The sequence below is a fragment of the Hemicordylus capensis genome, chromosome 2 (assembly GCF_027244095.1).
Source record: "Hemicordylus capensis ecotype Gifberg chromosome 2, rHemCap1.1.pri, whole genome shotgun sequence".
Classification (NCBI taxonomy): domain Eukaryota; kingdom Metazoa; phylum Chordata; class Lepidosauria; order Squamata; family Cordylidae; genus Hemicordylus; species Hemicordylus capensis.
The window spans coordinates 242,805,693-242,820,258 of NC_069658.1; the positions used below are offsets into that span (position 1 = coordinate 242,805,693).

The 14,566-nt window shown below is 45.4% G+C and overlaps 1 protein-coding gene across 4 annotated transcripts in view; it reads right to left on the reverse strand.

Annotated features, from left to right (window-relative positions):
* The window catches only part of LOC128347455 (zinc finger protein 260-like), a 32,715-nt gene that overhangs the window by 6,322 nt on the left and 11,827 nt on the right, over window positions 1–14,566 (reverse strand). The window contains exons 3-8 of one of the 4 annotated variants that reach the window (XM_053302159.1): window positions 12,811–13,029; window positions 10,562–10,681; window positions 9,333–9,434; window positions 7,139–7,221; window positions 6,070–6,247; window positions 2,955–3,026 (exon numbers count right to left, since the gene is read on the reverse strand). In XM_053302159.1, the coding sequence (XP_053158134.1) occupies window positions 2,955–3,026; window positions 6,070–6,247; window positions 7,139–7,221; window positions 9,333–9,434; window positions 10,562–10,681; window positions 12,811–13,029 (774 nt within the window). Of the gene's footprint in view, window positions 1–2,954; window positions 3,054–6,069; window positions 6,248–7,138; window positions 7,222–9,165; window positions 9,435–10,561; window positions 10,682–12,810; window positions 13,030–14,566 lie in introns of those variants that run through there. The other 3 variants (XM_053302157.1, XM_053302158.1, XM_053302161.1) reach the window with 3 other exon arrangements.

The following is a 14,566-nucleotide window of genomic DNA, read 5'->3' on the forward strand; positions in this document are numbered from 1 at the left end:
TGCTTATAGTCAATATGCCAACTTAAAAATGAGAAAAATCACCAGAAAAAGCTCTCCTACGCTATGGAGTAGTAATGCCATTTTGCCATGAACTAACTGATGTAAACATACCTTAGAAACATACATAGTGGCTGGCAGCTGCATCATCAATTGGAAGTGGAATCAGCTATTACCACAATTATTAATTATTATTATTTCTTGTTTACACAGTCAGACAGGTGTTATTGACTGGTTTGTTTTATGCAGACATCGAGTCCTTCCCAAGGACCTGGGATGGCTGAATATTATACTATATTATAATTATTATATTTTATATCCCGCTCTTCCTCCAAGGAGCCCAGAGCAGTGACTATATACTTAGGTTTCTCCTCACAACAACCCTGTGAAGTAGGTTAGGCTGAGAGAGAAGTGACTGGCCCAGAGTCACCCAGCAAGTATCATGGCTGAATGGGGATTTGAACTCGGGTCTCCCTGGTCCTAGCCCAGCACTCTAACCACTACACAACAAAAATCATAACTGCCTCCCTCCCCCACCCCAAACTAAGTAGGGTCAACAGTTTCAACAACTTAGCAACAAGAACAGCTAGCCCTTCCATCCCATCCTGCCCCACACGTTTGCTGTGAGGTGTAAACATGCCAGGCTAGAAAGTCCAATATAACTTGGGAATCAGCGCTGCCTCCAATTACTTCTGGCAGACTCTGTTCGTGGTGAAGGGGACTCTAGTTGGTGAACACTTCTGCCACAGTAAATTGATTAGTCCTTAAGGGGTCACAAAACTCTTTGTTGGATTTGCAGCTGCCCAGCTACCCCTCTGGAAGATCCTGCTTGGCAACATCTTAACCAGCAACTGCCTCTGCCTGTGATGTGTTGGGCAACAGGAGTACTGGCAAGGTTCAAGCAGGCCTCTCAAGAGCCACAAACACTATCTGTGCTTAGTCTTTTCTGGATCTATTGGGCTAGGAACATAGAAAGCTGCCATATACTGAGTCAGACCATTAGTCTATCTAGGTCAGTATTGTCTTCACAGACTGGCAGCGACTTCGCCAAGGTTGCAGGCAGGAATCTCTCTCAGCCCTATCTTGGAGATGCTGCCAGGGAGGGAACTTGGGACCTTCTGCTCTTCCCAGAGCGGCCCCATCCCTTAAGGGGAATATCTTACAGTGCTCACATGTGGTCTCCCCTTCAAATGCAAACAGGGTGGACCCTGCTTAGCTAATGGGACAAGTCATGCTTGCTACCAAAAGACCAGCTCTCCTCCCAAGGGTTCTTTGGGTTCCTCAAGGGTTCCTTGGTTGTCCTGCTGCTTTGGCTGATGGGTGGAGTTTTATTCCATAGGTGTTACACAGCAATAAACTGATTCTCATTGATACAGAATGGAACCACCACATTCAACAACGCTGAAATGTCCATTTTCTAATATTCCCACAAAAGCACAGAGGATGCCAAAGAGCATGTTGACTTTGGATAGGTTTGGGCTATAGCTTCAAATTTTACATCAGTTTTCTGAAAACTATGAAGATTCTTATCTTGCATTTCATAATAAATTCTTAACATACTGTTGATTCTGATGTCAGTAGAGATGGTTTCTGAAATGATTATGACTAAGAAACAAACCCCACATTGACACAGAATGCAGTGAGCAGTGCAGGAGGCCCTTGTAACAGAGACCTTGCACTCACTGAGTGTGGAGCCCTGGTTCTTATATTCTGAAGTCCCTTCCAGTTTGTTTAGCAAAAGTTGCAAGCAAAGCCTTGGATGCCTTGCCCAGATTTGCAGGGATTGGCTGGGCGCTGCCCCCAGGAGTGCCTGTATCCCAGAGAAGTCCAACTCAAAGTCGGAGGAGTCAGTCTGCTTAGGAAGAGTTGGAGACTCAACCAACAGTGATTTCTACTCCTGGAGTAAGCTGTAAGAAGCTGGGAGGTTAGGCTAGTTAGTGTCTTTTGGTTTGGTTGTGTGGTGGTGTTAACCTCTCTTTCCCCCTCACTCCTTTTAAAGCCAGGCCCTTCTCCCTTGGTTCAAATAAACCACCCCTTGGTTTGAGGATTGCTGGTCTGTGTCTAGTTTGCCTAATTCTAAACATGGCCCCCGCCCATGGCCTAGGTGCTCAGTGCCCATGGGTGTAAGGAAGGGAGTAGCTCTAAGGCCAGCCTGCTACCCAGTTTAAGAGCTGTTACAGCCCTCTGCTCCCAGGCCTCAGAGTCTTAAAAAGGCTCCGTTCCCAGCCATTTGTAGGGATGCCGAGAATCGCCCTTGGGACCTATGTTCAAAGCACATGCTCTGCCACTAACAGTGGCTCAGCAGAGGTCCCCTATATGTATCAGGATGTAAGACAGGCTTTGACAGATCTCAGGCACCAGGGACAGGAGCCATGACGCCTAGGAATTTAACTGTGGTCGAGTTATAGGGCCACAGAAATAATACCAATCACCATAGGGGCCACAGAAATCACCATCAGCCAATTACAAAAAGCAACTTTACTGGGAACAGCCTATATTCTGCGACGATATCTATCATAACTACAAGAACAATAAAAGTCAGCCATCCCAGGTTCTTGGGAAGGACTCGATGTCTGGTTAAAACAAACCAGTCAATACCACCTGTCTGACTGTGTAAACAAGAGATACTACTAATAATTAATGCCTCTCCCCCTTCTCCCTCCTCCTGCTCAGACCCCCTCCCTTTGGGAGGCGTGCTGCTGTTATCCTCCCACGCCTCCCCTTCAGCCTTTTCTGGGCTCTGCTCCTCCTCCACTGGAGCCAAGTCCCTGCCCGTTAGCAGTCTTTCCTCTGCTTCTTCCCGGCCACCACCCGTCCCTGTCGCCTTGGGCCCCCTCACCACCCCGCCCTTGGAGGTAAGGACAGCCAGCCTCGCCGGATACTTTCTTTGTCCCGGGCAGCCCTGTTTCTGTTCCAAGTATGTTACTTGTAAAGAGGACAGAGAGAACACCATCTACCTTCTCCATCTTCAGCATCAGGTAATTTTGTCAAGTGTCCATGGTCTGGCTCATAAACTGTGGGGCTGGCTCCTAGATCCAAAGAAAATTTGTCAAGTCCTGATGTGAAAACACAAGCACATGATTAATTTGTGAGAACACAAGCACATAATTAAGAAAACTTGTCAAGTCCTGATGTGAGAACACAGTACATAATTGACCTATGGAATTCTCTGCCATAGGATGCGGTGATGGCCACTAGCTTGGATGGCTTTAAAAAGGGGCTTAGACAAACTCATGGAGGACAGGTCTATCAATGGCTACTAGTTAGTGGGTATAGGCCACCTCCAGCCTCAGAGGCATCAATACCAGTTGCAGGGGAACAACAGCAAGAAGGCAGGCATGCCTTCGCCTCTTGCCTGTGGGCTTCCCAGAGGCATCTGGTGGGCCACTGTGTGAAACAAGATTCCGGACTAGATAGGCCTTGGGCCTGATCCATCAGTGCTGTTCTTATGTTCTTAAGTATGCCCCTGCCACCTAGAAGCCAGGGCACATTGTTAACCCTGGGTATGTTTAGAAGATGGTTTTAGCTCGATACCCTGGATCATCAATGGTCTGATCTCTCAGACAGAGCCTCCTCAGAGACAAAGGAGATTTCATTATGGTATGTATACCCCAGGGCATAAGCATATATGGTACCATACCATATAGGCATGGTGCCATACTTCAGCAGTATCAAATCTCAGTGTAACAACAAAGAACTGTTTAATAAAGGAATAATTAAACATGTATTTAAACTGCTCAATTCAAAACGATATAGTTTAAAACTTAACACACAGAAAACAAATAAGTTTAAAGGGTTTGACTAATTAGGCTGGATTTTAGTCCTGATCACTATAGAAATGCTAGTCCAGATTCCCTTTCTCCACCCCAGTAATACTCACTCACGAAATACCTTTGGGGGACACAAGTCTCAAAATAAAATGGACTCCCCCCACCTTCACTGGCCTTTGATGATTGGTCAGGCAGGTAGCCTTGGAATGCTGGGACTCCTCCTCCAAGGGTTCTGCTGCAGGCATCCCACTACAGCCCTGGGTCCCAGCCTTGTCTGCTGCCTCAAGACACAGAGTCTTCAGTCTGGTCCTCCACACTTTTGTGGGCCAGTTAACCACTGAACTATCAGGCTCTCTGAAGATGAAGTATCTTTACTAGCCAGCTGTTCTCTCAGGTGCTAGGCTTAAGAACATAGGAAACTACCTTATACCAAGTCAGACCCTTGGTCCATCTAGCTCAGTATTGTCTATCAGGGTGCACAACTCAAATGCCCCGGTGGGCTGAAACCAAACCAATGGGCTGTGACTTGGTGGGGGGGGGGCGAGGTCGATTTTTAGGCCCCAAATTTAGGGCATCGATTATTAAATTAATATTTAATATTATTAGTTAAGTAAATATATTGAATTAAATCAAAACGGATTTAATTAAACTAAATTATCAGGAACATAGAAAGCTGCCTTATACAGAGTCAGACCATTGGTCCATCTAGCTCAGGATTGTCTACACAGACTGGCAGCGGCTTCTCCAAGGTTGCAGGCAGGACTCTCTCTCAGCCCTATCTTGGAGATGCTGCCAGGGAGGGAACTTGGGACCTTCTGCTCTTCCCAGAGCTGCCCCATCCCTTAAGGGGAATATCTTACAGTGCTCACACGCCTCCCATTCAAATGCAAACCATGGCAGACTCTGCTTAGGAAAGGGGATGATTCATGCTTGCTACCACAAGCTACCAGGCCAGCTCCCAGTGCCTTCTCCACCCAGCTTTCCACCTCCTGTGAGCGGGTGTGCAGCAGGGACGGTGATGCAGCAGCGCACTGCTGTGGGTGTGACGCCACCCGCCCTGGCTCCCGGGTGGCTGCTGCAGTGCTGCTTCTGTGGAAGTGCTGCTCACCTCCCCCCACCTCCCAAGACCTTCTGCCTCCGCTGCAGTCGGGAGTGTCCCCGAGGATGAGGATGTGCATGTGTCCCGATGGGAGACACAGGGCACATGTGCACTCTCATTCTTGGCCTGCTCCCGGCCCCGACGGAAGCAAAGGGGCTCTGGAGCCTGGGTGAGTGTCGGGGGAAGCAAGCGGTGCTCCTGCTCGCCACTGCCCGGGATCCGGAGCCCCTCTGCTTGCCTCGGAGCAGGCGGGCCATGAGAGGCACACATGCCCGGTGTCTCCATCAGGGCACCTGCACACCTTCGTTCTCAGGAAGCTCCCAGCTCAGGAGCTATGGGGAGGTGAATGGGGGGAGGCAAGCAGAGCCAGCAGAGCCCCTGCTCTTGCTGCAGCCTCCCGACAGCTCAGGAGTCCCCAGTCGGCGCCACACCCACAGAACAGAACATACTTTATTTCGGTCATTGACCAGAAGCATTATCACACACAACAGAACTTAATTTGCATAAAATATAACAAAACTTAGCCACTGTATTGGTGTATTTATGATTAAAATTTGACAATAAAATTTTTAAGAGTGACTCATCTGGATAACCAGGAAACATCACAAGATACGGCAAGATAAGTGTTGATCGGTCATTCTTGTAGAGGTCACAATGTAAAATAGCATGTTCAGTAGTCTCAATATTGCCTCACCCACAAGGGCAAAGTCGGGATGCGTAAGGAACCCCCCTAAACCTCCCTTGGAGCACCACTGTAGGGAGCACATTTAATCGAGCTAAAGATAGCGCCCGTCTGAACTTGGAAAAAGAAATATTATTTAAGTATGCAGCAGGTTTTGTATTTAAAAGCTGATCTCCAAGGTAAACACCTTTTGGGATTTTGGCAACTTCTAACTGTAAATCAGTGTCAGAAATACGTTTTTTAATAGACTTCCTAGCACAATCATAACCCAAACTAATAAGCATATCCAGTGAAAACCCATAAAATTGGGATTTTGTTTTAACAAGACGCTTCCAGGTAGAATCGAAATTGTCAATTAATACCAAGGGGCCAAGCCACACCCACAGCAGCATGCAAATTTGGCAGGATGTGAGATGCAAGAACACAACAGCCCCCCCCCCCCGCGCACAAAAAAAAACCCCTTTCACAATTGTAATTTCAAAATAGACGTTGTCAACAAAAGGAAAAAGAGGGAGTCTTACTCAGTGAGGCCACGATTGCAAAATTCTCCTCCATGACTTCCTTGTGCAGCGCTCTTTGGTCCCGATCCAGCAGAGCCCACTCCTCCTCACTGAAATGCACAGACACCTCCTCAAAAGTCACCAGATCTTGAAGGAGAAGATCATTTTCTCCTTGCAGTTCACATACCCGGTTCTTCTCCTTCCAAAAACAAGGCCAAAAATGTTGTTAGGGCGAGGTGGCGTAAGAAGGGTGGGGTGTGTGTGATTAAAGATATATATTATGCCACGTTTAAAAAAATGCTCAAAGTAGTGACAGTTGAAAAGTTCTTCCAAATGTCCATCCTAAATCTGCTTTCTTATAAACTTAAACCATTTGGTTCTAGTTCTGCCATCAGAAGCAACAGAGAACAAGTCCACTCCCTCTATTTGATAGTGCTTCAGATTTCTGAAGATGGCTACCATAACTTCCCTCAGTTTTCTCTTCTCCCATCTAAAACATACCAAGATCCTTCAACCATTTCTTCAAAGACTTGGTTTCCAGACCACACTTCATCTTTCTTGTCCTCCTTTGAACCCATTGTAGTTTATCAAGGCATTTTTAAGACATGTATCTGCCCTCCGCCTGCTAAATACAAAATAACCATCTCTTTTAAGGTGCTTCCTTCCCAGTTAGCAAGGTTCAAGCCCCTGCAAATGGCCTTCACAACCTTCCTAGAATAAGAACGTAAGAACAGTCCTACCGGATCAGGCCCAAGGCCCATCTAGTCCAGCATCCTGTTTCCCACAGCGGCCCACCAGATGCCTCTGAGAAACCCATAGGCAAGAGATGAGGGCATGACCTTTCTCCTGCTATTGCTCCCCTGCAACTGGTATTTAGAGGCATCTTGCCTCTGAGGCTGGAGGTGGCCTGTAGCCATCAAATCTAGTAGCCACTGATAGACCTGTCCTCCAGGAATTTATCGAAGCCCCTGCATGCAGCTTTAACACCAATCAAAAGAAAGAAGGATGCTTCCAGTCCCCGAAGGATGTTCCAGGAACAAAGGTAGCCTGTCCATCCCCTGCCCTCCATCCCCAAGAATCTCCTCTCTACCTGATCTCGTTGCATCGAAGCTACTTCCACTCCATCACAAGGACAAAATAGCTGAGAATGCATTGCAGACATAATTCCAGCACCTACAAAGGTTGCAAAGTTATAGGAAAATGTAGGAAAATGAAAGTTATAGATAATTGGGTATAAATATGTATTCTTTAAACACAGTGGTTGATATGATGTGGAAAGTTACTCAAAGTAGTCGCACTGAAACTCAATGGACAAGTCAGCCACCTTGAATTTTTATATTTCACTTCAAAAAAAACACCCCACTAGTCTCTCTTCATCTTGGCATTGTGCACAATTGAAACACTAGATTGGATACATAAAATCTAAAACTGTTGTTACTCAATATATTTTAACATTCTGGGCACTGGAATTTGCTAGCTGGGCACAAGGGGCACATACCACAAATCTGTGGCAGGCTGCCCCAAACTTCCTGCCTACTGGTAGTGTGGGTATGACCCATTTTAACTGTATTCTCCACTAGAGTAAAAGTCATCATAGCTATGAACATTTACGGCTAAGTAGATTTTGAGAACGTTTTGCTAGGGCAAAAGCTACATAGTGCAAGAACAAGTCAGCAAATGGGGCATATGGTTTAATGGACTTAAACAAAGACAGAGGGATTTATAGCACATGATGTTTGAAACTGAACACATTGCATAGCATGAAGAAAAAATTAATTGTGCTAGAATTGTTTACATCTATCCTCTTACCAACACATTTTCTATGCATGTTGAGTACAAAGCCCTCTGCATAGATATAACACAGTGGTTGACACAGTAAGAACATAAGAACAGCCCTGCTGGATCAGGCCAAAGGCCCATCTAGTCCAGCATCCTGTTTCACACAGTGGCCCACCAGATGCTACAGGCTGGAGTTGAGGGCATGCCCTCTCTCCTGCTGTTACTTCCCTGCAACTGGTACTCAGAGGCATCCTGCCTTTGAGGCTGGAGGTGGCCTTTAGCCCTCTAACTAGTAGCCGATGATAGACCTCTCGTCCATGAAGTTGTCCAATGTATCAATAGAATGATCCCAGTGTGTTCACACATAATTGTCTTCTAGAACAACTGTGAGTACCTGAGTACCTATAAGGCACTCATCCAGGTCTTTATCAACACATTGCAGCCAAAAGTGAGGGGGCGGGGAATCAAATTGTATTAGAATTGCTTCTGGGATAATATAACATTTCTTCCACAGTGGAACTATCTAATTAACAGTGTTTCTGAGGTTACAGTGCTATAATGTTCTTGTATTATCTTCTCAAATCACCAGCTTGATTCAGGAACTGGAGACTATGGGTTTTCAGCTAGGTTCTCCTTCAGCTTCTTTGGAACTTTTGGACATTTTCTTTTATGTGTCATATAAAGAGGCAAGAGGTCTTTCTTGAGGGTGATGAATGTCCTCCCTAGCAAATAAGAAGTGAAAAAACCTCTTTGCTCCTACTTTTAGTGCTAGCTAACAGATCACACATTGAAGATGGGAGGTTGCTTTGTACAATGCTATCCGTGACACCTTAAGACTTTATGTAAGATCCTGGTACACATATTTTCCCATGTGTGATACACCTAAAATGTCAGTGACCACTACTCATAGTGGTTATCTCTAATGCTGATTGCCATGAGAATGAGAAATCTTTTGCATGCCATCAAAACTCTTCTTAAAACGTGTTGTGACGGTATTGAGAAATAATCCAATTCCTGCAGCATGATCTTGCGTGCCAACACCCTATGTATGGAGGCAGCCACCATGATGACCACTTAAAGCATCTTCTAGATTGTGAAGTCTCTTGTGCACTAGGCCTTCAATGATGGGCAGGAGTGGACGCAGCATTGGCCTGATCACCAGGGAGGTTGTAAAGGAAATGTTTGGCTAAATGTGATAGGTGCTGAGTGTGTATGCCTCTGGTTCTGTAGTAGTTCTCATACTTCTACTTAAGACATTGCACAGGTTCTTGCAGAAGTGAAAGAACAGCGTACGTGCATTAGTTTTATTTTTTTGTATGCAGTGGTCTAGACACTTACATGTGTCGAAGGGCATTATCTTTGTTGCTATGGATATCGCCAGTATCTTTTAGGTCATTAAAAAATAGTTCTCTTGACTTGTACTACTCTTATGAGAGAGAGAGAGAGAAAGAGAGAGAGATTTTAGTCTATTAAATTTAACGAAAACAACTGGAACATTTACTTACCTTCACAAGAAACCCCATCTGACATGAGGGCAAAACCAGGTAGACAGGAGCACTCTATCTTTCCTTCCAGAGTACTACATTTGTTCTTGCAGGCACCATTGTCTGGAAAACACAATATTTCAAAATTTATGAACATTCAAAGCAAAGCAACTCGCCTTTAGAGTTCCAAGGCTCTCGACCCCTAAATTTCATCTATCATTGTTCCAGGATGTAAAATGCAGGGGGAAATCCAATGAGGCTGTTCTCCCGAGCAGCCCTACCAGAGTAGGGATGCTCGTGTGAAGCGCTAGGATCGAGGCGAATCCCGGTGCTGCCTCCCCAGGAAGCATGGGAATTTTACCTGACCTTTTATCCAGGTACTCAGCCCAAGCAGACACAGAGCTGAGTGCACAGATCCATGTGCACAGAGCTCACAGGGGAAATCCCTCAATGCACTGCACTTGTCACATGATGCATTGTGGGATATCGGGTGGCTGGGAGGCATTTTCCTGGCCCCCAGAATGCCTCACAGCTTACGGCAGTGCCAGTCATGGCTGGGCTTGCCGTTGAATAGTCTGGGAAGAAGGTAGGTGCTACCCTGCCTTCCCCATCCGCCCGCCCTCCCCAGCCCAGCAAAAGGTCGTGTGAATGAACTTAATCTATTTTTGTAACCTTAATCACTATATACCATCCTTCTTTTGTGGGCACACGCCTGTGTCATTCATTCCTATCTGTGTATTTGAAACTACCACGTACAGCTGTGTTGCCTAAACAGCTAGTACGAAACAACCTTGAATTCAGAAGCTAACCTCAAATCACCTCAGCATGTTACCCTGAGATTCCATCCATCTCACTCCTGAGGCTAATACTGGAGGCAAGTAATGTGTGCTGAAATGAAAAGATCCAAGGAAGCTTTGGAATTTATTTCAGGCTTGTAGACCATCTTATGTCTCCAGCTAGCCTATCAGCCATAAAGGTAAATGTAAAGTGTGCCGTCGAGTAGGTATCGATTCCTGGCGACTACAGAGCCCTGTGGTTGTCTTTTGTAGATTACAGGAGGGGTTTACCATTGCCTCCTCCTGCGCAGTGTGAGATGATGCCTTTCAGCATCTTCCTATATCGCTGCTTCCCGATATAGGTGTTTCCCATAGTCTGGGAAACATACCAGTGGGGATTCGAACCAGCAACCTCTGGCTTGCTGTTCAAGTCATTTCCCCGCTGTGCCATTAGGTGGCTTTTATCAGTCATACCTTTACACGTATCTTCCTCCACATGTAGATTGTTGATTGTCACAGGCTGAATATTCAGGGTTTCTGGAGCAAGAGGAGCTTTGTCCCCTAAGGTAGTGTTTTGTCCATCTTCTTCAAAATCTATGCATTTATATAAATGAAAGATATCAACATTAATTGTATTGATTCTACAAAAGCACTACCATAGACATTTATTCCAAGTATGACCAACTGAATAGTACATCTAAGCTTCTGTATCTATAGCTTGTAAGGATATGGGAAGCAGGTTAAATGGCATGGTCCTCTCTAGATTTTGAATTCAGTATGAAGCATCTATTGAGCTTGCTTCATCTCCAGCCACGATCTTTCTCAATTGTAAAACCTGAGATGTTTAACTTGGAGAGGTATGGGTTGGAATCCTAAACATGCAATCAAAGGCATAGCAACACCAGGATATATTGTAAGGATACAGAATATGTTCATGACCTTTATCATTATGACCTCTGCCAGATTTGGATGGTAAACAGTAGTCACGATCCATTCAAAGATGAGCATTTTAAAATGGCATTGAGTTAAACTGAGTGTTAAATACATGCTAAATCTCTTCCATGTTGAACTATGGTACTTAAAGTGCTGAACTTTGGCTTGATGATACTGAAGGTTTACAAGTGCAAAACAGTTTTTTCCCTTGTCACTGAAAAAACATACAAATATAGAGGCAGTTGGATATGATTACAAAGCAAGGCATTGCTATGTAGGTATACAAAAATCAGTGAGATTTTTATACACCTACAAAAATCAAAATTATCTTGTACAATTCAAGCTGCCCACCTGTTCCTAAGATACTATGAGGGTCAAAGGTAAAGTGTGCTGTTAAATCGATTTCAACTCCTGGCGCCCACAGAGCCTTGTGGTTGTCTTTGGTAGAATACAGGAGGGGTTTACCATTGCCTCCTCTCGTGCAGTATGAGATGATGCCTTTCAGCATCTTTCTATATCGCTGCTGCCCGATATACTACCAGCGGGGATTCAAACTGGCAACCTTCTGCTTGTTAGTCAAGCATTTCCCCACTGTGCCACTGAAGGTGATACAATGAGGGTTACACATATGAAAAATATATTACTTATGAGCCCTTTCTCACAATCGCATGACAGGGCTTGAGGGCGAGTGGGGGGAAGACAGCAGAAGCTCGCCTTCCCCACAGACGGTCTGGGTGGGGTGTCCGGGCACACATACTGTGCGCCCAGAAAGTCTGTGGCTGCCATGGGCAGTGTGGAGATGTAGGGGTCGGAACACATTCCTGGGATCTCCCCAGGGACAGGTGGCTGACTGTCAGTGCTGGCTGAAAGCAGCCAACGCTGACATGGTCCTGTAAACCGGATTAAGGGTGTGTTGGCTCCCTTAACCTCATTTAAGAGCCTGGATTCTTAGCCAGGTTTTCTGCCGAGGTGAGACAGGGAGCCGGTTGGCTCCTGAAGCTTCCCATGGGCAGCCAAGCCGGGGCTCAGCTTCCCTGCCCCACTCTTGCCGGCTTGTGAGAACAGCCTCTATGTCCTTGCTGGCATATTATAAAATAGTACAGATAGGTTGCTACCATAGTGAGTTGCTATTTAAACAACTGTGTGGAGTTTTCTTAATGGAAAAGCAAAATAAAAATATTCATGATGATGATAGTGATGACGATGACGGTCATCATCAGATGAATCCAGTTAAATGACAGCACCGGTGGCAGAGTCCAAGAATGTCACCACTGCTATATCAACAATACATAAGTAAACCTAGAGACTAATTACAGTATATTTAAAAGGGATGGCCTTCTTTGTCCTAGCAACAGGAGCAAACCACTTTGTCCACGAATGGATCTGACTTCATATAAAGCACCATTCTGATCTCAGACATTTAAAACTGCCATAGGTATGATTTGTAGACATGCATGATGATGATGATGATGATGAAGGGCCACTGTTACTGCATAGGGATTTTCAAAGAATTTAATAAGCCCCAAAGCTCTAGTAAAGATGAAGCGGAAGGAAAAGGCAGAATACTATTATTTCAGTCTCCCCAATTAGAATTTTCCACATCCCACAATAAAGTAGACAAGAAAGATTAATGTCTGATATACTCAGATTACATAATGAGGGCTACCAACACAACTGAAATAAATGTAAAATTTTTATTTTCCACATCTCCTTCTCCCTTTAATTTGCAGTGGATGAAGTAATTACATACGGCAAACTGGACAATTTTTTCACCCTGCAGATTTTCCCACCTGGGCTGCAGCTGGGACCATCATCCTGCAGAGTAAATCCTGGGAAGCAGAAGCACTTATAAGATCCCACTGTGTTGATGCAGAGATGTGGACAGAGCTCTCTCGGGTAGACAAGGCACTCATCCAGGTCTTCTCCAGGTAAGCTGTTTGACAATTCGCCTTCATTACTGACTGACAAGGCTTCACTGTGATCCTCAGTCTCTGAAATTGCCAACATTCCTGAGCCATTAATCAAAACAACAAGCCAGGGAAACGTCCTCAGTCTATGTAGATTACACGATTGAACGTTTCTATTTGCTAAGAACATGCCCATTTATTTGACAGGCTGTGTTCAAGAAAACGAGGCCTCTTCCTCCCATGTCTTAACCTACCCCTGAATGACAATGGTAACAGAAATACTGTGGTTGGTGACATGTGGCTGTTTTCCCTCTCCAGGGTGTTTACCAGTCCTTGCCTTCTCTCCTTGCCACAGCCTGGTTCTGTGGTGGCAACATTTCCTCTGACAGGAAGGCATAGTTGGAGGCAAGGCAAAATTGCTAACTGTTCTTTGACAACACTGAGTCTGCCTTTTAGAGTTCTTTAAGACTGTCAACAGGCATGTGGATGTGATCCAGTTGACTTAGTATACTTGGATTTTCAAAAAGCTTTTGATGTGATAAAATTCATAAAAAATTGACTTGTGCTTCCCACCCCCAACCCCATCAGACACTCCAGAAGGATACTATGATCGATAGTATTGAAAGCTGCCAAGAGGTCCAAAAGGACCAACTGAGTCACACTCCCTCTGTCAATTCCCAGTTGGAGATCGTCCATTAGGCCCAACCAAGGAGTCTCCACCTCACAGCTCACCCGAAAGCCAGTTTGAAATGGGTCTATATTATCAGTTTCCTCCAAGACTGCTTGGAGATGGGAGGCCACCACCCTCTCAATTACCTTGCCCAGGTTCGGAAGGTTGGAGAGAGGCCTATAGTTGCTTAACTCTGAAGAATCCAATGCAGGTTTCTTAATAATTCCCTCCTTGAAACAAGGAGGCATCCTGCCCTCCCTCAAAGAAGTGTTTATAATTTCTACCATGCCTTCTATGACAACCCCACTGGCTGATTGTATAAGCCAAGTCAGACAAGGGTCAAGATAACAGGTGGTAGGCGGCAACATTCCAATCAGCTTGTCCACAACCTTAGGAGTTCACAAACTGAAACAGATCCAGCCTAACCACATAAGAAGAGCCGTTGGACACCTCTGCATCAGACACTGCAGTAACGGTGGGATCTGAATCTAAGTCGGCCAGAATATGATAGATTTTATCCACAAAGAATTCATTACAACTATCACAGTGGGTAATTGATGGCTCTAAGTTGTGATTCAAGGGAGGAGGGGCACACACTAGCCCTCTCACAACCGTGAACAACTTCGCCTGGCATGAGCTTGCAGATGCAATAGGGCAGGAAAGAATAGTTCCTTTGCCGCATGTATTGCCTGAGCCTTGATCTTCAAATGCACTCTATGTTGTAATCTGTCAGATTCAAGTCAAGTCTTCCTCCACTTGCGCTTCAGTCGTCTACCTTGCCGCTTCAGCACCCGTAGATCTTCCATATGCCAAGGGGCCAGGTTGCAAAGGACGCTTAGGAGTGAACATAAGAACAGCCCTGCTGGATCAGGCCCAAGGCTCATCTAGTCCAGCATCCTGTTTCGCACAGTGGCCCACCAGATGCCGCTGGAAGCCACAGACAGGAGTTGAGGGCGTGCTCTCTCTCCC